This window comes from Aquarana catesbeiana, linkage group LG01 (genome assembly GCF_042186555.1).
Source record: "Aquarana catesbeiana isolate 2022-GZ linkage group LG01, ASM4218655v1, whole genome shotgun sequence".
Taxonomy (NCBI): Eukaryota; Metazoa; Chordata; class Amphibia; order Anura; family Ranidae; genus Aquarana; species Aquarana catesbeiana.
The window spans coordinates 657,779,143-657,806,538 of NC_133324.1; the positions used below are offsets into that span (position 1 = coordinate 657,779,143).

At 42.2% G+C, this 27,396-nt stretch overlaps 1 protein-coding gene across 3 annotated transcripts in view; it reads right to left on the reverse strand.

Moving 5' to 3' along the window:
* CENPE (centromere protein E) overlaps window positions 1-27,396 on the reverse strand; it is a 183,013-nt gene that overhangs the window by 108,802 nt on the left and 46,815 nt on the right. For 2 of the 3 annotated variants that reach the window (XM_073601777.1, XM_073601770.1), the window contains exons 12-20: window positions 24,146-24,271; window positions 23,865-24,008; window positions 22,375-22,534; window positions 22,128-22,284; window positions 9,227-9,668; window positions 8,125-8,184; window positions 7,883-8,050; window positions 5,111-5,185; window positions 4,444-4,563 (exon numbers count right to left, since the gene is read on the reverse strand). In XM_073601777.1, coding sequence (XP_073457878.1) covers window positions 4,444-4,563; window positions 5,111-5,185; window positions 7,883-8,050; window positions 8,125-8,184; window positions 9,227-9,668; window positions 22,128-22,284; window positions 22,375-22,534; window positions 23,865-24,008; window positions 24,146-24,271 — 1,452 coding nt within the window. The remainder of the gene's footprint in view (window positions 1-4,443; window positions 4,564-5,110; window positions 5,186-7,882; window positions 8,051-8,124; window positions 8,185-9,226; window positions 9,669-22,127; window positions 22,285-22,374; window positions 22,535-23,864; window positions 24,009-24,145; window positions 24,272-27,396) is intronic. The other variant, XM_073601785.1, reaches the window with a different exon arrangement.

Genomic DNA, 27,396 nt, shown 5'->3' on the forward strand with positions numbered 1-27,396 from the left:
TACTGCAACCTGGAAAGCGCTCATGATTTATCCATCAGCTTGGTCTATGTAATCATTGAATGCAATGATCCTTTGAGAGATCGCTCTATCTATGGTCCAACCTTATGATCGTTTGATTTGTCAGATCATCCACCCACTCACATCACCTCCATACTAGTGATATAGGACTGTCCTTGCCCAATTGGACATTCAATACTGGGAACTAACTCCAATAATTGCTAACCTAATGTGCATGATTATCCTGAAAATATCTTATATCCAGTGTGTATGATGAGTATATGTGGGTGTGTGGCCGCGGCTCCCATTTGATTTTATTATCCTTTGTGACAACGTTGTCCATTTTAACTTGTTTGTTATAACCGTCTGTCCATATTGCTTCTAATTTCACCTTTGTTACATTAATTGGTTAAATTTTTTGGTAATTAATAAAGCTGGTTTTGTATTTGACCATAGTGTTCTCTGTTGACCTTCTGAGAAACAATCTGTTTCTCCCCCCCTTTTTTTTTGCCATATGTTTAAAAGGCCAACTTGAACTGCATCCAGGCTTTTTTTGTCTACATGATAGGTCTATACTTACCCGCGGAAACTAGCCATTACTGCTAAATAATTACAGGTTGATCCGGGCTAAAATCCTTGTTTTTTCGATGGATGCCATAAGTTCTCTTCCTTGTAGGATGGAAACTACTGACTTGATCAACTCCATGCGAAAGGGGCGGATCTTCAGGAACTGATTTAGATTCCTTAGATCTAGAATGGGTCCAACATCCCCATTTGGCTTTGGTACCGTAAACAGGTTTGAATAAAACCCCAAAACTCGCTCTTCTGTGGGGATCTGTATGATCACCCCTTGAGCCAATAAAATCGGTCTAATGCTTGAAACAGGGATTGCCTTTTCCCTGGGTCTTTGGGAACGTTTGATCCCAGGAAACGAGACGGTGGGAACTCCTGAAATTCCAGTTTGTATCCTACAGACATCGTGGAGATTACCCATCTGTCCTGAATTTCCCTTTGCCAGACTAAGTATTTCAGAAGTCTTCCTTCCACTTTGTTGAGGGGAAACGCCTCTTCATGATGAGGCTTTAGTATTCTGCTTTGCAGATTTGCGGCCCCAGGTCTTCTTTTGTGCCTGGGTCTGACCATGAGGTTTTCCTCTAGAGTCTGATGGCGGAGGCCATCGCCACTGCCTAGAGGCGGATGCCCCTGGCGCAGGAGAAAAAGTCAGTTTAAATTAAGGAAGTTTATACTTTCTTTTAACTGGCAAAAGAGTACTCTTTCCACTAGAAATCGTCTGGATGTATTTAACCAAATCATCGCCAAATAGTCGCTCCCCATGAAAAGGGAAACTAGTCAGAAGCTTTTTGCAAGGTGCTTCGGCAGACCAATTTTTTTTAACCAAAGGGTCCTACGCGTGTGTGCTAGCACAAGCGCAAGGCTAGCACAGATTAACAGGGTATATGCATTCTTACTCCCTTCTAGAGGAGTTTTAAGGCATTACAATATTACATATTGAAAGAAAAGTCAGGACTTTGCAGTTCCTATACTTTTAACTTTTCCTTGCTGCAGTATACTGCTGAAAACAGACAGATCCAAACGTCACCCATCACGGCGGGCAGCGTAGTTAAACATTCAAAGACCGGGTCCCTTTTAATAGGGGTTCCACTACTTTGGACCTGTATAACACTCCTTAAGACAACTTTAGGTAATGTAGCAAGACCAAAAAGAGTCCTGGTTCCTAGGGTCCAGCCCTCAAAGAGAAGCATTACATGCCAAACCTTGTTCTTTGCGAGGCCCGGGTACCATCCTGTGGCCACAGTGGCGTAGATGGATGCAGTTGTGGAGGTTTTTTAAATCCAGCATGGATCCTTCCTGGAGCTTCTCAGAGCACATTTTCACTCGTGACCAACACCTTAGACAATGGTGAAAAAACGGAGGTACTCCTGGAAGGAGGAGGGGTTATATAGGGGAGTCAACTTCCTGTATTGGGTATACCAGTGTCAACACCTGAAGGTGGCCCATAACCCATTAATTACTTAAGGCTCTGTGTCCCATGATGTACGATAAAGATATGCAGCTACTACGTTCCCCAGCAACTTCATGCAGTCCTGAATCAAGGGACTTTTTAAACAATCTCAGAGACTTCACTTGAGTTCAAAGCGACCGGTACATGCTTAGTACTAGGTACGCCAGACATTTTGTCGAAACCAATGCAGATTTCTAAGGCTTCAGTACCTAGCCAAACCTTTCCAGTACCTCACCATGGAGTTTCTCCGGGTTCGTAACAACCCCAGAACCAGCATCTTGGTAAACACACTGGGGGTCGTGGACAGGTCTAAAGGCAAATCCACAAATTGATAATTCCATTGTAAAGCTCAAAAACTACTGGCAAGGCTGGAAGATGGGGATGTATAGTTAGGCATCCTGGATGCAAGGAAGCCCTACTGATAAAGTGAAGTATTTACTGACTAGATGGTCTGCAGACCTAGTCATCTGTGACTCCCCAAGTTCAAGCAACCACACTTGTGTCAGAAGGATTTGTCTAGAGAATCAGAGGACTTGGGAGTCCAATCTTGCAGACTGGGATGTAGGCTTACGAAAGGAACTCTTGGATCCTGAAGGCACCGTTGGTTTCTGACCCGTCACCTTTGCCTTCTTAAGAGTTAGGAGTGTGTTTTTACCCACAGTCACCTTTTGAGTGAAGGCATTCAAGAAGGGTTGAAACAAGTATTCGCAGCCTCTCGTTTTTTTTCTCGCAGAACAATTTCACCACCCACCATTTGAGCCATAGAATTCTTTTCATGTGTACAGACAAAGCTCACCCATGAAAGCTGCCTGGATTCTTCCAAGGCATCAAAAAAAACACAGGTTTTTGGAAGTCTTCCAGGAGCTACCAAATGGTAGTTTCCTGTAGGTTTGGGTCTCTGAAATACAGCATGTTTCTCCCAGACTTGGGGCTTGGCAGAATTCCACTGCAGGCAGCAGATCCACTTCTACCAGAGAAATTGATGCCTTTAACCTCTTAAGTGTGGTGTCTTTAAACATCTGGACCTCCTACACTCTGACCCTTCAGAGGTGGCTGCTGAGAGGTGAGAAGGCTTTCTTTCTTCTGTTTTCATCTGGTGATCCAGCCAGTAAGTCTGTTGTTTTTCAAAAGTACAAGCTCTCTTGCAGATGTATCAGTTACAAGGATGAGACAAACCATTTTCCAGTGGCAGGGGTGCTTACAATGACTGACTGTTAAAGCTGCTGGTCCTGTATTGCACCCTCGGTTTTGGGAGACCCTAATCCCTATGCTGGGCGAGACTGCCGTAATAGCAGTCATCGCCGTCCGGTAAGCTGAATATATATATACACTCACTTCATGGTGGATCATCTACTGGTGTTTTTTTCTTCACGTTTCTCTTGGATGGGTGCTTTATATCTACCTGCAGATAGAATATCCCTGTTTGGACTTTTTTTGAGATCTTTTCCTGTTTTTCACATGCCCTTGTAATATATGCTGATCGTTTTATCATTGGAATTTTTCATATTTGTCACTTTGCTCACTTATTTATGTTAAGTCACATGGTAGGATCTTACTCTTGTCAGGATCCTATATGCTGTATATACATTTAGCGCTGTACTTTTCTGTTTATTATATGCTTTGGAGTCAGATACTGGACTTTTAGAGTGCTGGCAGCTTTTGATTTTCCTTTTGTCATTTTTTTGTTTTTTGGTTTCTGAGCGCAGCTTTTACCCTTCGGGTTTTTTTTATATATAACGATGTTATGACATCACATCTGGGCCGACGGATGTAAACAATGCCGGGGACTCGGCCGGAAAGGTCAAGACAGTTCATTTTATCTCAGCCTGAAGGAGAGATGTGGGGTCTTATAGACTCCACATCTCTCCATAAAGAGGACCTGTCACGCACTATTTCTATTACAAGGGATGTTTACATTCCTTGTAAAAGGAATAAAAGTGATTAAAAAAAAAAAACCAAAAGGAGTAGAGAGGGAAAAAGCAGTCAAGCCACGTTAAACATACTTCTGCTGAGTAGCAAAGAAGTAACCATTACCAACACTATCATTCTGCACAGGTTTTACAAATACCTGACCGTGCAAGAGCAGTAGAAACAGGCCAAAAGGGAAAGACAGAAGGAAATACGCGAGGCAAAATGGATTGAAGCCAATGTCTATCACTCGCAGTTTTAAACTCCAGGTTCTGAAGAGTCACTGAAGACCTCCCCTTGAAACTCCTGGTGCTGAAGAGTTGCTGAGCTATTTACTTATAGGGTGAGTGAAGGCAGTAAAACAGTTAAATCTAGTTACACGAGCACTGTGACAAATTCTTTGACTAGCACTGAATTTCTATGTTCAGACTAGAGTAGCTATAGTGAAACCACCTTTACAACAAACAGCACTTAAAAAATACATTAGATACATGGTTACTGCGAATATACTATACCATAGATATTGAGAGATCAGAATATCTGGATTTTTTCAAGAGCACTTCAGCATCTTTCTTTAATTCAGCTATTAGCTTTTCTTGCTCTTTCAAAACTTTTGATTTATTTTCTAGTTCACCCTGGAATTTTAAAGAATAGAACAGCAGTTACATCTCAAGTCTGAAACCGTAAGCAGCCTTGCTAGCAGAAAGATATACAAAAGTTCCAGACTATTCAATACATATGAAGAAGAATGGATAGGTATATAAAAATGTAGTAAAGTTTTACAAACATGGCTTAAAAAAAAACAGAAAAGATTTTACTGTGAAATGGACTAGCTATATTAGTACAAGGATGCACACAATAACACGGTGTGCAGTAATGCACTGTGCATTGTGGTGTGTAACATTTTAGAAAACAGAGCAGGACATCTTTTATGCATTGAAGTGTATTCACAGCCCACTCAAAATTAGTGGGCTGCCTAAAACAAACCAATAAAAAACCCACACAAGCATTGTAGCCCACTTCCTTGGATGGGGGGTGGTGGTTAAATGGCCCCAAAGTTGGAACATTAACTGACCCATGAAGGACTTAATACTTTTTACTGATAAAAAAAAATTAGCAGATATAATTGATTAACATTTGGTCTGTTTTATTATGAAAGACAGAAGTTTAGAAAAACCTCACCTCTAGTTCTTGATTGTATAACTCTGCATTCTTTACTACCTTCTTTAAACTGCCAATTTCATGAATTAGTTGTGCCTAGAAAGCAATTAGCAATAGGGCAAGAAGCATTAGCAAGAATTGTTGATTAGAAAGCCATCACCAAAGAAGCAAACCGGAACCTTCACACAGAAAGAATTTTGGTGCAATTAAGACAATTTTTCCAGCAACCCAGCATTAAAGTAGAACTATAGGCCAAAATTTATTTTTATTTTGGATAAGGTCAGGAAGGGTTATAACCTGTCAGATTTTTTTTGCCATCTGTGTCCCATTGCGGAGATTTCCCTTCATTTCCTGTCCCATAGCAAAGTGAGAAGTGATCCCCGCAAATGAAGGGAATTCCTTGGGAGCCCCCAGGTCACTAGATCTAATGTCCTCATTGGAAGATTACCCCTCTATCACTTTTCTGAGGACAACCAAAAATTTGGGATTTTCATTTACTTTCACTGATAATAGTAAATAGGACAAATGGCAAGGGTGAATCTCCCTAATGGGGGCACAGACAAACTGATAGGTGTTTTAATCCCTCTGCACTCTATCCAAAACTAAAAGAAAGTTTTGGCTTCAGTTATACTTTGAGAAATATTTGTGCACCGATAACCATCTTTTCTCCATGACACAGCATAAAACACAAAGACTTGTATATGTTCTCTAGATTTTACAGGGAAAATCACTAGATATTTTAGTCCTACTTTAGAAGAAATTAAGTTTGTGAGGTTCGGGCTTTATTACCTTGAGTCACCTACCTAAAATAACCATGGGACAACTCATGATCTGCATGTTTGTGAGTGAGCAAGTCACAAAAGTATTGAGGGCACTGGTTTAGCATTATAATCAGGTAACAAGCATTTTAAAAAGGAGAAAAAAAAAAAAAAATTCAAAAGGATTTAATGGCAGCTCTGTATTACATCCGTACAGACTAACAATGCTTGCCAGCTAGTTATGGGAAAAAAAACACAAGGTATTAAATCAGTGATACAATTGCACCTTCAATGAAACTTTACCAATTTTAAGGAATAAATTTGGAACTTCTCTGTGTAAACATGTGCATAGAGAAAGTGGATGGATTATAAAACATGCAGCACAGCAAAGATGAACCATGCAACTCAGGATCACTTCATTCTATCATACATTCAATAATTTATTATTGGTGAGCATTACTATCAAGGTTAATCTATACTATTACGGCTAACTCACAGCTAAATAACTCATGCTGCAGAAGTTTGCACCACAATGGATTAAAACAGTGTATTTAAACAGTAAAGGCGTTTATTTTTAATGTTTTACATAGCTATACCTGGCAGCCTGAAGTGATCTAGGGGGACTTACATTTTTTGACTAAAGTTCCATTTCGAGTAGATTTAGGTGAATTATATAGAATGTATTGCTAACTAAAAATACATTTGTTTTGCTCTCAACAACCTCAAAACAAAAAAAACAAAAAAAAAAAAAAAAAAAAAAAAAAAAACACAACCCACACACGGTGTTGACCAAACGTGAAATATACTTTCAGGGAGACTGAAGAAATATTTTTTAATTCTTTTTAAATATATACATTTGAAAACTGAACTCAATTTTTAATAAGTAAAATATAAATTTGTAGATTTTTTTTTTCTAAGGGTTCATTCATTAAACTCCCTTTGCACTGCATATTAGACTAATACGATAGCACTGTACTGCCTTTACAGTATGCTTTTTGGCGGTCCACGTAGGTTCTCATCTCTGCTGGGTAGAGAGCCAAGTACCCAAGAGTACTCCTGTTTCGCATGGAGTGATAATTTCAGAATGCCAGCAGTAAATATGAAATAGTTTGCAATTTTCACATATACCTGGTGAAGAGTCATTTACTCTCGACTCTGAACTTGAGAAAAACAAAATCACAATAGATTTTCACTAGGGGGTTGACTAATATTGCTTTTTTAGGGCTGATTTTTTTTTTAAAGAGTTTTTTTGGCTGCCTTTAGGGCCGATAGCCAATATCGGGTGCTGATATTCTGTAGATTTAATTTTTTTTTTACACTAATACATTTTTTTATCACTTATTGCTGTCACAAGGAATGTAAACATCTCCAGTAACAGGCATGTTAGACGTACTCTTTATGGGGAGATCGGGGATCTACAAGACCCCAAATCCCTCCACTGCACTTAAAAGTATTCAAAAACGCCAAGATCTGTGTTTTTGAATACTTTCTATTTTTTAAAACTGACGCCTTTAGGGTGAGAGTAATCCGGAAGTCATGTCATGACATCGCTTCCAGGTTACTAGATCCGAGACTGCAGATTGCTTTGTTCGGGTCTCTGGCCAGCCAGCAGACGTGCCAGCTGTTCGCTCGGACGGGAGACCCGGCCTGAGCGGTGGAAGGCTGCCCGCTACTTGTGATAACGGGCGAGCGGCTGCTTAGCCGCATTGGTTGTTATTACAAGTAAGCAGAATGTCAGCTGTAGGCATCACCCCAGTACAACCACTTGAAGCAATATCGGTAAGATCAGTAAGTTTGTTATGGATACCGATTCTTCAAAAAAAGTGAATATCGACCACGCCGATAATCGGTCGACCCCAAATGTTCACGATGTATGCATGCTAACTGCTTCTATGGCTTTTGCTCTTATGAATTATATAGCAAGGATGCAATGTTGACATACAGTATCTTAGGTCTGGAAGTGTAAAAATCAGAGTTTAAACATTTTCAGAGCACGTTTATTACATCAAGGAGGCATTACTTGGAGTTTATTTACCTCATGCTCTTTTTGTGTTTCTTTCTCCAACAGTTCAAACTCGCTAGTTTCATTTTTCTCTTGAAGATATTTTTCCATTATGGCAATTTCTTGTTTCATGCTCTCGTTCTCCACTACAACACTATCAAAGTTCTCTCGCAAAATAGCCAGTTCATTTAGAGCAGTTTCCTAAGACCAAAGAACGTTTAATAATTTTCATTACCTGCAACAGTCTACAAATGAAAGATTAAACTGACACTTACTTTCTCCATCATTAAAGCTTCACAAATTTGGAGACTTTCCACAAAGTCGGTTTGCTGATTCTGAAAAGAAACGCACAAAATAATGCACAATAAAAGATTAATCTGTAAAGCAAATGCACAAGACTGATCCGAAGTAACCAGCGAAGTTCAAATAGAGGAGTATATTTGTACTCTCTAGAGGGCACATGTTACATGCCCTTATGCAAAGATCTAAGGCCTCTTGCACAGTGCAGCTTGAAAAAAAGTACAGTAAAGCTTTTTTTTTTTTACTGGAACTAAATTACAATCCATTAATTGTAATGTGCCTATGCACACAGCCGCATATACAAGTGCCGTGCATTCTTCAGAAAAAAAAAAAAATCTGCATTTTTGATCAGTAATTTACGCCTCATGAGTGCACAAATGTGTGTAAATGTCAATTTACATATTGAGCAGAACAAAAAAAAGTTGCAAGAATACGTTTTTGCGCAAAAATACGTGCAAAGTACATACAAAAAAAAAAAAAAAAAAAAAAAAGTCTGAAAAAGTATTTGCTCAAACAGGAGTATCTTGTGCAAGAGGCCTTAGATGTTCACTTAAATCACATGCACACTGTGTTCCACTGGTGCAGTGCTTTTTTTTTTGAGAAGCAAAGTGGAGAATTTTTGATTGAACCTACAAACTTGTGTATATCTTTCAATCTTCGTCAATTCAGTTTTGCATGCCTTGCCCTTCAGAAAGGCTGGCAAGTTTTCAGTGTGTCCTTGGTTTTGAACATATGTGCTCACATTAATTAAATTCCATCTTGGAATGATAAAGGTTACGGATGAAAAAAACCAGTAAAACCAATTCCGAGGTTAGTCAACACACCACCAGTTTCTGAGCTACTCAGAAATGAAAGTAAATGCAAAAAACAAAAGGATCATGTAGCTTGCATTTACAATGTGGTACATAGAAATGTAAACTTATTGTGTTCTGTCAACTCTTTCAGGGTGCAGTGCTCCAAAATCCTCACTTGCACATACAATAGCTACAGAATCTTGATGACAAAAGAAGATACTAAAATATATTTTGCAGTTAGTAATCAACTATGGAGACACTTTTTTAATAGGCTTGTACTTACACTTGTTTCCAGGTCTGCTATCTTCTGCTCAAGCATCTGTATTTGCTCTTGACAAATATCATGGATGGGACTTGAAAGGTGTTCCTCTACACAATTCTCCTGCACCTGATCCGTTTGTGTGCTTTGTGAATTATTCATTTTAACCTGACTTTGTGTAAGATTATTTGAATCCAAATCTTCCAGCTCATTGTGCGATCCCAAACCAACCCTCACTTCAGGCATATTTTGCAGTTGATCTTTCAGAGTAGTTATTTCCAGCTGATGTTTTTTCACAAGTTCATCTTTCTCCTCTTCTTTAGCTTCAAGTTGTTTCTTTAATTCCAAAGTCTCTTTTTCAAATGATTCTTTATTTATAAGTTCTGCTTGGAGCCGATTATCCAACTCTGCAAGTTTCTGCTCCAGTTCTTTATGGTTTGGTGAGGAGCAATCCTTTAACAGAGCACTGTATAAAATAGCATAAAGTAACAGTGACAAAGGGGATTGTTTTTGCATGTAAACCTGCTGAAAATAAGGATTTTTTACTTCCCTATGAAATCCTTTACTTGGAGGACAGTACAGGACACATGCTTTTAATCATAGCCCCCCCGTGTTATATGCAGCCCCTTCAGGTGACTGGACACAGGCAAACAATTGCGTGATAGCCCATATAACCCCTCTCGCTCTGAGCAATCCTCAGTTTTGTAGGGGAGTGTGTTGGTCTGTGTGTTGGTCTGTGTCCTGTACTCTAAGAAAATGATTTTACAGGTGAGCAGAAAAATCCTCTTTTCTTAATCGTACAGTACAGGACACGGGTTTCTTTTCTCAGAGGCTGGGAGGTCACCGAGCAATATAACCAAGGGGTGAGTAACACAGCAATGCATACAGGCCCAAGAATAGGGAAAAATATGGCTAAAGCTGGTATTAGCAGAGACCAGACATCTAACTAGTAGAATTTTCCGAATGTGTAAAACAGGGTCTAAAGTGTCAGTCATGCAAACCTCAGAAACAGACACCAGGTGCTAAAAAGCCTGAGAGAGATACTGACTGAACGAGTCATGCGAGTCTTAATAGGAAAGAGGAAAATTGCCCTGCAAAGACTTAGCGATAAGCTGCCTACTCCACCTAGAAATAGTGGAACGAGAAGCAGGGTACCCTTTGTTCAAGCCCATCAGCAGGACAAAATGACTATCAGTTTCAGATAGAAGCAGCGGCTAAGAGGTAAACCATGTAACAAAAAAAAGGAGAATAAAATTCTCCCAAGAGGGCCAAATCTAGGACACTAATTGATTCAATAATTTTATTAAATAGAAAAAACACACAACAATTTCATGAAAAAAAGACTGATAGTGTACCTCGCAAGTAGTTTAAAAATAAGACAACGTTGTCATATATTACAGAGGGGATCGCAGCTGCGCATACCACACACACACACACACACACACTCAATACCCACATTTGAGCACTTTGGTCATAAAAAACAGAATCTGTTGCGCTTAGTGTACCATTAAATAGATAAAAAGCAGCTGGCACAAAATTGCTGGGTACAATTAAAGAAATATAAGGAGAAGATGCAGCGCTAAAAAATAATAAATACTATGAAAATGTCCCAAAGCATAAATAAAATTAAGCCAAGTGGAGACTTCTCCATCAAGAGGAAACAGAAACCCTCTATTGGACAAGATCCACCATGGAAGAAACCTCAGAAAGGGATAGGAACACCATCACCCAAACAAACTGACCCTTACCATCAGTGTATGGGTTATACACGTATGTTGTAATCAGATAGCAAAGGCAATCTTCTTAGGGTGAACCAACGATCCTCCATTAGTGTAGCATTAACATATTCCTTCCCCTCTGGACCAGATGGGAAGCATAGGGGTTCCTCTTTTCAACAAGATATTAAACCAAGTGTGATCCAGTGGGCGTATGCAACAATATTCCTTGGCAACAGCACTTGAAAGACCCACATCAAAGAAAAAGGCGGACTTCTCCTTGCTCCTCACCTGGGATCTCCAACCCTACTCCAGTCCTCTCGAAAACCTTTTTAGTCCAACACCCAGGGCTCCTCTCACTCAGGTTCCTTTCTGAGTCTCAAAACCAGAGAGCCTCTGTTTTTTTTCAAGTGCTGTTGCCAACGAATATTGTTGCATACGCCCACTGGATCACACTTGGTTTAATATCTTGTTGAAAAGAGGAACCACTATGCTTCCCATCTGGTCCAGAGGGGGAGGAATATGTTGATGCTACACTAAAAGAGAATGGTTGGTTCACCCTAAGAAGATAGCCTTTGCCCGTTTCCTCTTGACGGAGAAGGCTCCGTTTGGCTTCATTTTATTTATGCTTTGGGACATTTTCATAGTATTTTTTATTTTTTAGCGCTGCACCTGTCAAACCAATAGCCCCAGTAATTTCAAACTTATGTATAAAGCTCAGTTCTCAAAGACCAGGAAATAGATATTATTGCAATTACTGTACAGCTTTTGGTTGCCAATTTAAACAATGGATCAGGTGCCCCATTTAGGTGTGAGTAATATTGAGCAGCGTTCATTGCTGTCATGGAATAAAAAAAAAACGGATTTTTAAAACAGCTTACCTGTAAAATCCTTTTCTTGGAGTACATCACGGGACACAGAGCACCATAATAATGACTATGTGGGTATTACGCTTACCTTTAGGTGGACACTGGCAACCAATAGTAAGACATTTCGGCCCATATAACCCCTCCTATACCGGAAGTACCTCAGTTTTGTAGCAAGCAATGATGATCCCAGAAAGAGGGGAGGGACCTCTGTGTCCCGTGATGTACTCCAAGAAAAGGATTTTACAGGTAAGCTGTTTGAAAAATCAGTTTTTCTTTATCGTACATCACGGGACACAGAGCACCATAATAATGACTATGTGGGATGTTCTAAAGCAATGCACCTGAGGGGGGGGGGGGGGACACATTATCCCTAAGCCCAACGGGCCTGAGACTATAAAGCTGCCTGCAACACGCTGTGGCAAAAAACAGCCTCTTTTCGAGATCTCACATCCACCTGGTAAAACCTGGTGAACGTATGAACTGAAGACCAAGCGGCCGCTTTGCAAACCTGAGCCATAGACACCTGTTGGCCTACTGCCCATGATGCACTAATCCCTCTAGTGGAATGTGCTTTTAAATCCCGGGGTGGAACCCTGCGCTTTAATCCATACGCCTGGATAATAGTCTGACGAATCCACCTGGATATAGTTGAATTTGTTGCCGGCTGTCCTTTTTTTAGGACCTTCAGGCAAGACAAAAAAAACAGTCAGTCAGTCTTCCGGAAGGGAGCTGACATTTCCAAGTAAATTTTTATCGCCCTCACCACATCCAGTGAGTGAAGCGACCTTTTCTCCCTAGTCTTAGGGTTTGGAAAAAAGGAAGGTAAAATGATATCCTGATTCAAATGAAATTTGGAAACCACCTTCGGTAGAAATTCCGGACGAGGGCGCATGACCACTCTGTCCTGATGAAGAATCATAAAAGGTTTTTTGCAAGAAAGGGCGGCCAATTCTGACACCCTTCTAGCCAATGTTATAGCCACCAAAAAAACAAATTTTCTGGTCAATAGGACAAAAGGAATATGCCTAAAAGGTTCAAACGGTTGACTCTGTAAGGCTGACAGTACCAGATTTAGGTCCCAGGGACACAAAGGTGGTTTAACCGACGACCTCAAGTGTGTTACACCCTTGACAAAGGTTCGCACCAAAGAATGGGATGCAATTGGTATTTGGAAGAAGACCGATAAGGCTGAAATCTGTCCTTTAATTGTCCCTAAAGCGAGCTGCAAGTCTACTCCTGCTTGCAAAAAGGCGAGAACCCTTCCAATCGTATACTTACGAGGGTTCCATTTTCTTTCCTCACACAAAGAAATGTATGGACTTCCAGATTCTATAATAGATAGCTCTAGAAACTGACTTTCTAGCATTTATCAAAGTAGACAAGACTGAACCCATAATACCTCGGTCTTTCAATATTCTGGTCTCAATAGCCAGGCCATCAAATTCAGCAACCGTAAAGAAGGATGGAATATGGGCCCTTGAGACAACAGGTCTGGATGGCAAGGAAGGACCAATGGGTCCGCTACTGCCAACTTCACAATCTCCGAGTACCATGATCTCCTGGACCACGCTGGGTCCACTAAGATCACCGGCTTTCGTTCCTCCTGTATTCTGAGTAGTAAGTGCGGCAGAATTTGGATCGGAGGGAAGGCATATATCAGAGAATACTGATCCCAAGGAACTACTAATGCGTCTATCCCGAAGGCAAGCGGATCCTTGGTCCTGGATACAAACCTGTCCAGCTTGGCATTGAATCTGGATGCCAGCAGATCCACATCTGGGGTCCCCCAGTATTGGCAGATCTGTAGAAAAACCTTGGGGTGCAGGGACCATTCCCCTGGCAACAATTTCTGGCGACTTAGGAAATCCGCCTGCCAATTGTCCACCCCCGGAATAAACACTGCCGACAGAAACGGCACATGTTTTTCTGCCCAAGTCAATATATGATCTAAGAAAAAAGCAACAAAAGTGGGACTTTAAATGAAGTACGTGAAATGTCCAAAAAACAAAACCGATGGACTACTAGGAAAATTTTATTAGATTCATGGAAATAAAACATGCATATAGTAATAATATATCAATCACAAATAGAGAGAAATATCAGCAATAGCAGCAGCAAATATTCATGATTCAATGAATACAACAATTCTCCATGGTACACCAGTAGGATTATTAATACACAACCATATACTTTCCACTCCAGGTTTGCCTCGGGGGTCCTGGTCTGCCTTGGATGGCGCCCTGTGGAGTCACCCCCTTCGGTCCGTCCACCTCAGCTCCCGGGGGGTGGTGTCTCCGATTGCCGAGCGAGGTATGGCCTCCGCCACCATTTCACAAACCACAATGTGTAAGCATGCACTCTGTGTGGGGTCTTTTCAATTTCCCCACCTCTGTTTCATGTTTATAATAACTAGATCATTTTTATATCTTTTATTTTAGATCAAGATACGCGCTTGCTCCTGACGAGTGGCATAAGAAGCCAAGAAATGCGTAGAGCTACCATTGTCGCGTTTCCCACCAGCGTCATACCATTTCCTAATTTTTTGAGTTTTTTTGGAGGCTTATTTTGCAGGCAATACCTTTTATTATATGGTTGTGTATTAATATCCTACTGGTGTACCATGGAGAATTGTATTCATTGAATCATGTATATTTGCTGCTATTATTGCTGATATTTCTCTCTATTTGTGATTGATATATTATTACTATATGCATGTTTTATTTCCATGAATCTAATAAAATTTTCCTAGTAGTCCATCGGTTTTGTTTTTTGGACATTTCACGCACTTCATTTAAAGTCCCACTTTTGTTGCTTTTTTCTTAGACTAGTAAAGGGATGGAAACGCATGACCTCATCCGGTCATGGTTTCATTTAAAGTCCCACGGGATGGTCAGTCCCAAACCCTTCTCTAATGTCAATATATGATCTACCTCTCTTTGGGCTGCCCGACTCCTGGTACCTCCCTCGTGGTGGATAAATGCCACTACCGTGGAATTGTCGGACTGGACTCTGACAGGAAGACCCCGCAATCTGGATGTCCAGAACCGCAGAGCTAGACGAGCTGCCCGCATCTCCAATAGATTGATGGGCAGGGTCCTTTCTGTCTGGGACCATATTCCCTGAACAGACGCTTCCTCTAGGACTGCTCCCCAGCCAAGAAGACTGGCGTCCGTGGTTATGACTTTCCAGGCTACAGGTGGGAAAGATTTCCCTCTTTTCAAGTTGCTGGTTCTTAACCACCAAGAGAGGTTCCATAGAACCTGTGGAGATACAGTAGAACCATAGGCTGATCCAAGGTTCGAGCTGACTTGTCCCAGGCCTCTAGAATACTGTTCTGGAACACTCTGGAGTGGAACTGTGCATATGGCACTGCGCTGAAGGATGACACCATCTTGCCTAGGAACCTCATGCACAGCCGAATAGAAGGTGTTAGTTCTTTTTTCACCTTCTGTACAAGTTCCACTATGGAGGCGACCTTTAAAGGGAGGAAGGAACACCTTTTCTTGGGCAGTGTCCAAGACCAGACCCAGATACACCAAGGCTTGGGTCAGACAAAAAGCTGACTTGTCCATGTTTAGCATCCCACCTAGGTGTTGTAAAACCCGTACTGTTCTTGACACGTTTTGAACTAGTATGGGGCGAGAGCATTCCTTTAGAAGAAGATCGTCCAGATATCCTACTACGGAGACTTTCTGAGACCTTAGGGAAGCCAACACTGGGGCCAGAATCTTTGTGAAGACCCTTGGGGCTGTGGCCAGACCGAAAGGTAGTGCCACAAACTGGAAATGACTGCCCTCTACAGCGAAGCGTAAAAACCTTTGATGTGGACCGAAGATCGGCACATGAAGGTACGCGTCCTTGATATCTATGGACGATAAATAGTCTCCCTTCTTCAGGGATTTTATTATTGAACAAACCGACTCCATGCGGAATGATCGGACGTCTACAAAGAAGTTGAGAGCCTTGAGGTCCAAAATGGGCCTTACTTCCCCATTTGGTTTTGGCACGGTGAATAGGTTTGAGTAAAACCCCTTAAATCTTTCCTCGTGCGGAACCATTACAATTACCCCCTGCATCAGCAGATGGTGTAAAGCTAGGAATAGGCATCTTCTTTTCTCTGGATCCAACGGAACCCTTAAGTACAGAAACCGATTTGGGGGGGATCTCCCGGAACTCTATTCTGTAACCGTATTTTACAATGGAAATGACCCATCTGTCTTGAACCAGTTTTTCCCAGGCCTCCCAAAACAGCCGAAGCCTGCCCCCCCACCGGCGAGAGCGGGGGCGCCCCTTCACAAGGTAGACTTGGAGCTGGGCTTGGGTGGCTTTTGGGCCCAGGGCTTCTTCTGACCCTCAGGTCTTTTAAAGCCAGACGGCTGAGGCCGTCCATACCGCTTAGGGGAAGAAGCACTAGGTCCTGGAGCATTAGGAATTTTATAAGAGGGTTGCTTCCCTTTCCTTTTAATAGGGAGTAGGGCACTCTTTCCTCCAGAGATCTTTTGGATATATTTATCCAGATCCTCGCCAAACAAGCGTTCTCCATGGAATGGAAAAGCTGCGAGTAGCCTTTGACATGGCGTCTCAGCAGACCAGTTCTTTAGCCACATGACTCTGCTCATATGACTTGACAGTAATGCAAAACGAGACATCTGTTGGATTGAGTCTTTCAATGCATCTACTGCAAAACATAAGGCATGAGGAATCTCCGATAACTCCTCGGCAGATTCCTCCTGGCAAGGTATGTTCCTTACCAACCTTTTAAAGCGATCCTTTAGGGTTTGGGAAATCCAAATAGCTGCAACTGCTGGCTGAACTGCTGCACCAGCCACCGAAAAGGAGATCTTTAATAAGGACTCTAGCTTTTTATCAGCAGGATCCTTGAATACCTGGGCATTATCCACTGGACAGGTTAAACTTTTATTTATAGAAGATATGGCAGCGTCCACCAAAGGTGAGCTCCATTTCTTCCTGAGCTTCTCCTCCATAGGATATCAGACAGAAAAACTTTTTGGAGGCAAGTACATCCTGTCAGGGTGCTCCCAGTCCGTGTAAACCACCTGCTCCAGTAACGAATGCAAAGGGAATGCTTGGGAAATCTGCTGAGGTCGCAAAGATCCCAAAGTAGAACAGGAGAGTGCGGGCTCCTGAACCGGGGGTAACTTAAACCCAATTCGCACCATCTCAATTAGAGATTGGATAAACAAATTTCGGGAAGGGGAGGCTGAAATTGGCTCTTCAGAGCCAGAGTCCTCAGCCGAGGATCCTTCAGCCTCTCCTTCCTCTCGGTCCTTTATGACCACCTCTTCCAAATCCTCTGCCCATTCTGGTTCCAGATCACCTGGACCCATCTGGCTATAAGAGACCTGGTGCTCTAGTGACTCTCCACTTGGCCCAGGCTCAGGGGAGGGAGATCTATTACACTTCCTCCCCCCCTGTGTTACAGAGGCAATCATGCCAGCTATCTTGCCCTCAAGGCCCGCTAAGGCAGATGCCAAATCCTCCTTTGTAACATAAGCTGAGGCAGGTATATTGGTAGTGGCCACTATGCCTGACAAATGCAATGGCTCAGCCAGGCCAGATGCCGCAGGTCTTTCAGGAGAAACGGAGGCTGCATCAGCATGGGGTTGGTCTCCTGTTTTTAGAGGAGGGACTCTTACCCCTGTGCTTGCCTTGTTCCCTATACCTCGTTTTCTGGAAGACATTGCTTACACACGAGGAAAACAAAAAGGAGTACTCCCCACAAACTATAACCAGCCTTTAACCTGTCACCACTGTGTCCAAGACCACCAGACTCACATGCCCAACTATCGCTCTGTGTTGTGCACGCCAGGAGGTCCATGCCTATAAAGCATTAGCTTGGGAGTGAGCGTGCGCATCAGCAACCGGCAGTACACCCACCGCATGGTGCATGCACCGTCCTAACACGCGGCGCATTAGCGACGCGCACAGCAGTGGCGCACACTCGCGCATGCCAGTATTCAAAAAATGCGCGCCATCTGTAATCCCAGACACAGGTTCAAGGTTACCAGCAGTTTCAAAGGGAAATCTCTCTCTCTCTCTCATATCTATATCGATATCGATATAGATATAGAGAGAGAGAGAGAGAGAGATCCCCAAGGGAGTACTCACCATCCCAAGCAGCAGGGCCTGTCTTGCCAGGCCCAATCTTCCCCCATCACCACGGCGGGTAGCGCCTCTAAGGACCTTCAGGGACCGGGTCCCCCTTTCTGGTTTACCTTGGGCAAGACTGACCAGGAATAACAACTTAACAAGTGTCCAGCGCCTATATAGGACACATTACAAGCAATACCTCGTTCTTGAACCGAGGTTCGGGTACCATCCACTTTAGCTTTGTTAAACCATCCGATTGGATCCGATTATAACGTCTTCAGTGGGACATTTTTTGAAGAAATTTGAAGAGCTTCAACAGCCATGACCATCACTTTCAAGACACTGGCAAAAAAACTGAGGTACTTCTCGTATAGGAGGGGTTATATGGGAGGAACCGTCTTACTATTGGTTGCCAGTGTCCAATCACCTAAAGGTAAGCGTATAACCCACAGTCATTATTATGGTGCTCTGTGTCCCGTGATGTACGATAAAGAAAATAGAGGGTATCATTCAGCAGTCCACAAAGGGATGATTATAAGTCCCTTTTTGAAATTTGATTACTGAACAGATTCCACCTAGTGAAGAAAAGGGTGAATTCACTGATGCTTGAATATTCAAAGGAATGGGCTAAGCATAGAGTCACTTAGTAACACTGATACACCTCCAAGGGGTGTCAGATGGGGAGGCAACACAGGGACAGGAACACCACAGCTGTGTTAATAAGTTAAAGACACTCTCACCATGTCATATGTATCGATCACTTCCCTGTACCTCTACCCATCGGTCCGGTTTGGGCCACGCTCAGTATAAGCCGGTATCCAGACACCTGGAGGTTTTCCTATTGTGTATGAAGTGCCGTTCATGCAGGCTATCCCTTTGAGCCAATAGGTAAAAAGCCGCCGTTCCTCCACCGTCTCAGTGCTTCATTCGTGCAGCGAGCAAATGATCCCCCGATCGACGCGCTGACGTCACGCTGATGCGTTTCACTAGCCAATCAATGCTAGTTTTTTTCTCTTGATTTTTATTAACGGTTGATCCAGGCAATCAATTTATATTTTTAAAAGGCAAACCATATTGCTTACCTCATATTCAAACTTTGGAGAGAAATTTCTTTAGAATGCTATGGAGCCAAGCAAATTGCAAAAAAATATGAAAAGTCCATATTAGGAAGAAGCCATAGGTCTCCAAGTCACCTTGTACTTAAGGACAAGGAAAGGCTGTTTACAAGGTTAAGCTGCCAATTTCTGTGACATCTTGCCGACCCGAGTCAAAAAATAAAAGTAAGTGGTAGAATGAGTAAGGCCAGTCAAAGGAATTCCCCAAATTGGCTCAAAGAGAAGCTTCTGAAGAGCCGACAAGATCCAGATGCCACATCAGATTAGGATGCCTCCAGTGATGCCGAGGATCAAGGGAAGCTAAATCAGGTGCCCCCCAGGACAAACGTCTTTACCAGAGTGTGAATGGACAGAGGTCTCTGAAAGGAAATTTCCAGGGCCAAAACTTGATCATTTAGGGTACTGAAGGTCAAGTGATAAACCAGATCAGACTGGAGAAAGGCCAGGATATATCCTGAGGATTAACATTTAGGGTGGAACTTCTGCTCTTCATGTCAAGGAAAAAAAAAAAAACACACACCTTTCCAAATGCAATGGAAACATTTTGTAAGGATGACTTTCTAGCTTTTAGACGTGTATGAATAGCAGATTTAGAGAGACCTCAGCTTCAATAGCCAAGCCGCCAAAGCCAGCGACTATGAAGCTGGATGGAAAGCCAGCCTTTGAGACAGTAGGTCAGGTTGAGCGGGAAGTTTCCACAGAGAATCCCCTAGGAGATGAAGGATGCCTGGGCCATTTTGGTACAACCAGGATTGCTAGTCCTGTATCAGAGCGCCCCCCCCCCCCCCCCAAGGGCAGGACTTCGCTCACAGTGCAGGAAATGCGACACAGTTACCACAGCAATGGACAGAAAGTGTTGCATGACACAGCATAGCTGCAACAGATCATTTAAAGCACTGCAGCCACCCTGCAACACACTGCTCTAAGCCTAAGTTTCATGCTGCTCACCCCTGCTGCTATGGAAGGAGGGTTCCAGGATCCAAGGACTAACCCCAGGAATGGAGTTAGAGTGCTTTTGCTGGGGGTCTCCACAAGGAAGGGGCACAGCCGCAGACTCACCACTTCAGGGCTTTGCATTCTCTGAGGAGTAATACCAATTGGAAAGGTCTCACTTCTGGAGGGCATACACCCTTCTCCTTGGAGGAGACATTTAGGAACTGGATCACATAGATGTGGCTCGCTACTGCTATTGACCATAGAGCACCACCTGATTAAGTGCACCTGGGTTTACTACTGTACCAAGGGTGAGGACGGGGGCAACATTACAGGCTGGCCACTTCTGTGGTGGGATACAGTTATGGTCCCCTGAGGCCCTGCAAAAGGGACAATATGCTCCAAGTAGCCACAGTGGCTGTAGGTGAATCTGGGAGGAGAAGGAATTTCTCAGTGTGAAGATCAGCAAGGAATCTTAGTCTTTCAGGTAGAATTAGAAAAACCTAGTCAGAAAAAAAACAAAAACAAAAACCTTGTCTAGTAGAGAGGCCCGTGTATCGCCTAAGGAAACTAGCAAAAATTGAGGTCTGCTGGAGTTGGGTGGAGTTATATGTGCTGCCCCTTAATTTTGTTAGCCAGAGCCCATTCACCCCAAGGTGGTTGCATACAACAGAAGGGTGGATTATGGGAGCCTGTGTCCTGTAGTAATAAGTCTATAATTATATGCCAATTCAAAATAGACAGTGAGCATCTCAGCACATGCACTTACGCTTTAAGAACATCAACAGCTTAATTTTCCCATCCTGTGGAGGCTTGGAGGCTGAAAGCTAGATCAGACAAGTTGACCTGACTTTTGATATACACATGCTTATTATAGGTATTGTGGTTCTTTTTAATACTTGACAAGAGTTAATTTTGGTCTGAGGCAGAGGAAAGTTTTAACCACTTCCCTACCGGGCCATAGTAAAAATGACATCCTTGAGCTACAGGCATCATTCAGATATCATTCTTTCCAGCCAGCGATTCTATGCACGATAAGAACAATCATAGCGGCAGTTCCGCCGCCTGATCGTTCTTATATGCGACAGGAGGGGACACCCCCCATCCCGCCGCTATCCATGCTTCTCCAGGCTCTCCCGCGCCATCGGGGGCCCGGGGAAAGAATCGGCCAGCGCCGGCTGATAGAGATTTCCGGTGACCAGATGGTCACCAGTCATCTCTATGACTGTCGGAGGCCAGGGCGCGAGGTTATGACATCACGCCCGGGTTCCCGGATGTAAACAAAGCCGCGATCGCGACTGTCAGCATGACATTTTTTTCTCAATCTCATGCTTTACAGTCTGGAGAGATGTGCGGTCTTATTGACCCCGCATCTCTCCATAAAGAGGACCTGTCACAATAGATTCCTATTACAAGGGATGTTTTGTAATAGGAATAAAAGTGATCAAAAAAAAAAAAAAAAATTAAAAAAATTTAAAACGCCCTTGTACCCGGTAGCTTGCGCTCAGAAGTGAACGCACACGCAAGTCCCGCCCACATATGTAAATGCTGTTCAAACCACACATGTGAGGTATCGCCGCGTAGGTTAGAGCGTGTGCAACAATTCTAGCCCTAGACCTCCGCTGTAACTCTAAACTGGTAACCTGTAAAAATTTTTAAGTACCGAAGTTTGGTGCCATTCCATGACTGTGCACAATTTTAAAGCGTGACATGTTAGGTATCCACTTACTCGGCGTAACATCATCTTTCACATTATACAAAAAAATTGGGCTAACTTTACTGTTTTGTTATATCTTAATTCATGAAACCGTTATTTTTTTCCAAAAAAAGGAGTTTTAAAAATTATTGCGCAAATACCGTGCGGGATAAAAAGTTGCAATGACCGCCATTTTATTCCCTAGGGTGTCTGCTAAAAAAAACATATATAATGTTTGGGGGTTCCGAGTAGTTTTTTTTTTTTACTAGAAAAAGGAAGATGATTTTTACATGTAGGAGAGAAGTGCCAGAATGGAAGCCTTGCTGCTTAACACTGCCCCAACATCCCCCAAGGTAAGCTTTGACTTAAGCCAAGCATGATAAATTAGGCCTGCCTTTTCTTTTATCCACTCCCTTTGTTTTTACATTAAAACAGTATATTCTAATGGATAAGAACCACCACATACAAGCATTGAAAAAGTTATACCTGCTTTGAAACTCTGCATCAGAATTAAGATCAATCATTGAATGACGAAAAGCGGTCTTCTCTCTTAAAGTGATTTTACTTCCAACATCCCAGTCTGGGAAGAAGTCTTCAAATACACGGGCTGTCTCATCAGTTTCTGAAAATTCTGTGCAAACAGCTGGAGGGAAAGAAAAAAAAAATATATATGACAGTCACAGTTGGATTGTCAAAAAACGGAACACTAAAAATAACTTGTCAATATACTTACAATCATCATTCTCAGGTATGGTTTGCAAATCAGACAATTTCGTTCTTTTTGGGAAGCTAGCACTTATTTTGGATCCAGCATCGAATGGTAAAACACCGGCACTGTAGAGCGTACTTTGTATTTTTTCAGCACCCCATGTAACTCTCCTTTTTCGCTTATGCTTGAAAAGGAAATAGACAAATTCAGTTAATACATTTAAAATCAGAAAAAAAAAAAAAAAAAAAAAAAAAAAAAACAAACACACGCACCAAAAACCGATACTAAAGTTACTGTAGATGTACAGTAATAGGAACAATGGTATGTGTAGTGTGCATAGAGCAGTGCACATAACTGCAATGAACATGCACTACTTGCCCTCAACACAACAGAAGTGAGGCGGGAAAAACATTTGGGAGCTCACAGAGAACTTTACAAGGAGAAAAACAGCTTAACAGGGCTATTAAATAGTGAAGGAGTATGGGTTATTTTTAATGAACAAGTATATCGTTTAGCGTTGCTTTAAAGTAATCCTAAAATTAACCATGCATATGAAAAGCTAGGCATCTCTAGATGCCGATTAGTACTCGAGAACCCATTCTGGTGTAATGTAATCACCTCTGGAGCAATCCTGCTGGAGAAAAGACAGGATTAACTCCTGAGTGTATAAGGCTGGTGTGACCTCCTGTAACTTGAGAAGTATGTTTTTGTTTTTTTTTAAAAACTTAAAAAAAAAACAAAAAAAAAAACAAAAACAAAAAACACACACACACACGCTATACTCACCTATTTGGGTGCAGCTTCAATCCAAAGCTGCATCTGCCCCCTCCACCTCTGCAATGAGAACTGAGGGATCAAACACCGATCGCTCAGTCCTCCACTCTGGGCAGAGAGCAGTGACTGTCAGAGTCACTGGCTCTGCTCTGCCCCTCCAGCACTTACAGGAGCATGGGGCTATGAAGGGGACAGGAGCGGCTGGCTCAGTGTCCCAGGAGCTCACCAAGAAGCTGAGCCAGCTGCCGGTTCAAGGCATCTGGGTGGATCTCGATTGGACTGGCTGACTGACTACTGCTGAATACGGGTCACAGGAGTGCAGAACGAACTGCACTCCTATGATCCACAGGAGAAATATAGCTTTGCACATAATTCTTCATTAACTCCAACCCTGCTCACTGGTCTATGAATTTACATTTTAATTTCTGACCAATTAGCAGGTGTTAGGAAACATTATGACTAAACCAAGAATTAGGGAAACTTTCTGGATGGCAGAGTTGTAAAAATAACAGGAGTGACTAAACAGACAAATACTTGATCGGGTAAACTGTAAACATACATACCTGTATATCAAATGTATATTATCTAGCAGTTTGTTTTGGGTTCAATTACACAGCACTGGTGCTTAGTTTTCATGTGCAAGGTTAGTTTTGGTGGTCATACTATATGCAGCTACACATTTTGCTTTGATTCTGTAAAAAAAGTAACTGTAATATACTTCTTTTATAATGGCTTCTTACCTGCTGATCTTCCTGGGACCTAGCAGAATCAACTACAACATTTTTCAAATTGGATATCCTCTCTTCTTTTTCTTTTTGAAGTTGTTGTATTACTGCCAGTAGTTCTTCGTTGGCCATTGCATGTGCTTTTGACACAGAAGATGCCTACAGAAATGTAAGTTTTTTGTGTTTAACAATTCTTAAACATTTTGTGTGTTTCATGCACTCATTCAGACCAAACAAACCTGGTTTTGCGAGGACTGACCACTCTTAACATGAAAAAAAGCAATGTATTTACTTACCTCTAAGTTATCCAGTTGCTTTTTTAAATCCATTATTTCCTTCCTGTATCTCTTCAGCAATGCTTGATCATCCAGCACCTCATTGACATGAGGCTTATTTTTAACATTTTTCGCAGCACTTGCAAACTGAAAGATATAAAAAAAAAAAAAAATATAAAATATATAATATATAATATATACATACACACACACACACACACACACACACACATATATATATCACTGAAGGCCGATTCAGGAGGACTGATTAGGATCTATGCAAGAATGGCAAATTCTGCCATCTAAAAAGGAGGGAAGCTTTACTATTGGTTAACTGCAGGAAGGTCAAATATTGTTGGGGTGCTGTTCAAAGGCAGCATCTGATCACTGGAGACCAGGACCACTGCACTTTGTGAGAGCAGCAGTTTGACCTACCTCCAAACTACGAGACCACACACATTTTGTTTTACTAGGGATGGTTGTAACCTCTGTCAGGTTTTATTGCTGATAAATCGATCACTTCCCATTACAGTGATAAGCGTTGGTCGGTAGGACTTAAACTGCATTTCCAGACAAAACCCATTTTTTAGTTTGAGAGTGGGGAAGATTAAGCACCCTTGTCAGTTTTATACTACTATGCAGGGCTCAGTTAGATGGTCACTCCCTGTCCTAACAAGGTTTTACCAGACAGTAAGGGCAACTATCCAATAGGAATAATAAAAACAAAAAAAAAAACATTTTTTTATGTAGCCCTGATGTGATTCTCCACGCAAAAATAGTTATTGTGTCAAAAAAAAAAAAAACATAAAAAACTAGTTGCTGCGGTCAAAAATAAATTCCTCCAGTGGGTGAAAGAAAAAATATATAAAGTGAAAATAGTGTTGACTGCGCTACCCTAATACCATAATATTAGATACACCACTCTTGTTCTATAGTGAAATAAATCATCTAAAATAAAAAATATTTGTGTAAAAAGGAATATAACTTGTGCAATGGTATGGTAATTCTTCCCATATCCACAGAGAATAGTCCACATGGGGACCCCCTGTGTAGATTGGCACATCACACATTATTAATTACTGTATTTATTGGCGTATAACACTCACTTTTTCACCATGAAAATTGGGTGCAAATAGTGCGTGCGTGTTATACGCCAATAGTTAAATTTTAGCTGCCTCGGAGGGGACAGGGAGGGGGTCGGGATGAGCGCCGTCAGATTAAATACAGTGAGAATCTCCTGTTTACTTGGCAGCCTCTGTAATAGGAAGTCCCGTCTCCTGGGATGCCATTGGACCACTGTTCTGTCTGTTCTGTCTATCATAGGAGATTCTCACTGTATGTAATCTGTCGGCGCTCGTCCCACCCCCCTCCCTGTCCCCTCTAGGCTGCAGATGGGCATCGATCAGGCTGCTGCATTGATGGCAATGGTGAGGCTGCTGCATTGATGGCAATGGTGAGGCTGCTGCATTGATGGCAATGGTGAGGCTGCTGCATTGATGGCAATGGTGAGGCTGCTGCATTGATGGCAATGGTGAGGCTGCTGCATTGATGTGGACTGATGAGGCTGCAGATGGGCATTCCTTATTTAAAATTTAAGTTTTTTTCCTGAAACTTTCCTCTTAAAATGAATGTTCGTGTTATACGCCAATAAATACGGTAATTGGACACTATAATTCTATAACTTTGGACGCCTATATTGGTGTTATGTTGAAATATATTTAGGGGTTGTTTCTTTATGGTTATGAACAAGATGAAGACTGAGACTATGTGACAACAATTACACTATAAACAGTCAACACTATTTTCACTTTACACACAGTTATGCCTCTCAGCTTTTGCCCATTAACCTTCTTAGGACCCCTAAGAACTTAGTACATCTAAAATTGTAATAAGTGAGTGATAGTCTCCAGTCTCTATCCCTCACTGCTAAAAACGAGTGGAACATGTAACTGAAGGTGAACTTATCCTTTAACCCTTTCGCTGCCATGGAAGTTTTTTTGCACACGTTTAAAAAAAAATCTTTAGGACTGAAGATTACATAAAACCCTCAAAACGTTTTATATTTTCTGAAAGCAGACACCCTAGAGCAAGGGGTCTCCAAACTTTTTAGCCCAAGGACCACATTGTAGATTTTATAAATACTGTATTTATCGGCGTATAACACACACCCCAAGTGTAGGAGGGAATTTTAAGGAAAAAAATGTTTTAATGAAAAAAACTTACATTAAATGCCCATCAATGCAGCCTTATCAGTGTCCATCTGCAGCCTTACACAGCGTCATTTGCAGCCCTGGTGTCATTTGCAGCCTTGCCCAGGCTGCAGTTTGAAAATGGCGCTGCCGAGTACACAGAGCCGGTCCTGTGCATCTCAGCGGCTCTCGGCCGCTTTAAGCTCCTCTCGTAGTCCTGCCCAGGATGGGTCTGACTGAGCGGAGCCAAGCGCCGCCCATATACATAGATAGCCTCGGCTAGTTCCGCTCACAGTCACGCCCAAGTCCCTGTGTCCATCATAGGGTGGGACTGGGAGAGGAGCTAGCCTAGTACACTTGGCTATCTATGTATATCGGCGGCCGTTGCTCACTCCGCTCACAGTCGGCGGGGATCGGCGTATAACACACACCTGCGATTTTCACCTCATTTTAAGGGGAAAAAAGTGTGTGTTATACGCCGATAAATACGGTATTCACGGGCCAAAAAGATTTGTTTTTTTTATAAATAAATGAATAAAAAATTTAAATAATCTCATCAGAGCCTTTCCGCACGTCTGTGTACCCCACCCTGATTACACCCCCAGATACCAATAGGGGTAGTTCAAATTTATGTCACGTGATATTACTGAATACCTGGACTAACAAAAGCCCAGGGACCAAGACGCAATTGCTAGTCACCTTGGGGACCCATGATTGGGCCTTGCCTTAAGATACAGAGTGTAGCTTGGAAGCAAGTGGAGATCACTGAAGTAGGGGGAGACCTGGAAGCAAGAGGAGATCACTAAAGGAGCAGTGTCTATTTTAGTGATTTCCAGTGGCCTCAGATATGTAGACCATATACACAATTCCAAGCTGGACCAATATAACTATATAGAACATTCAGATGTCTGGAAATATTCTTTAAGTCTGGACACCTTGAACCATACTGTGAAACTCGACAGAAGAAGGGGAACGGGAGAAAGGCACCAAGCTGCCAATGGTGTAGCAGGATTTATTAAACAGTATGTTAAAATACAATAAAAATGCACTCATAAACACAACAAGCTCCACGTGGAGCCACCA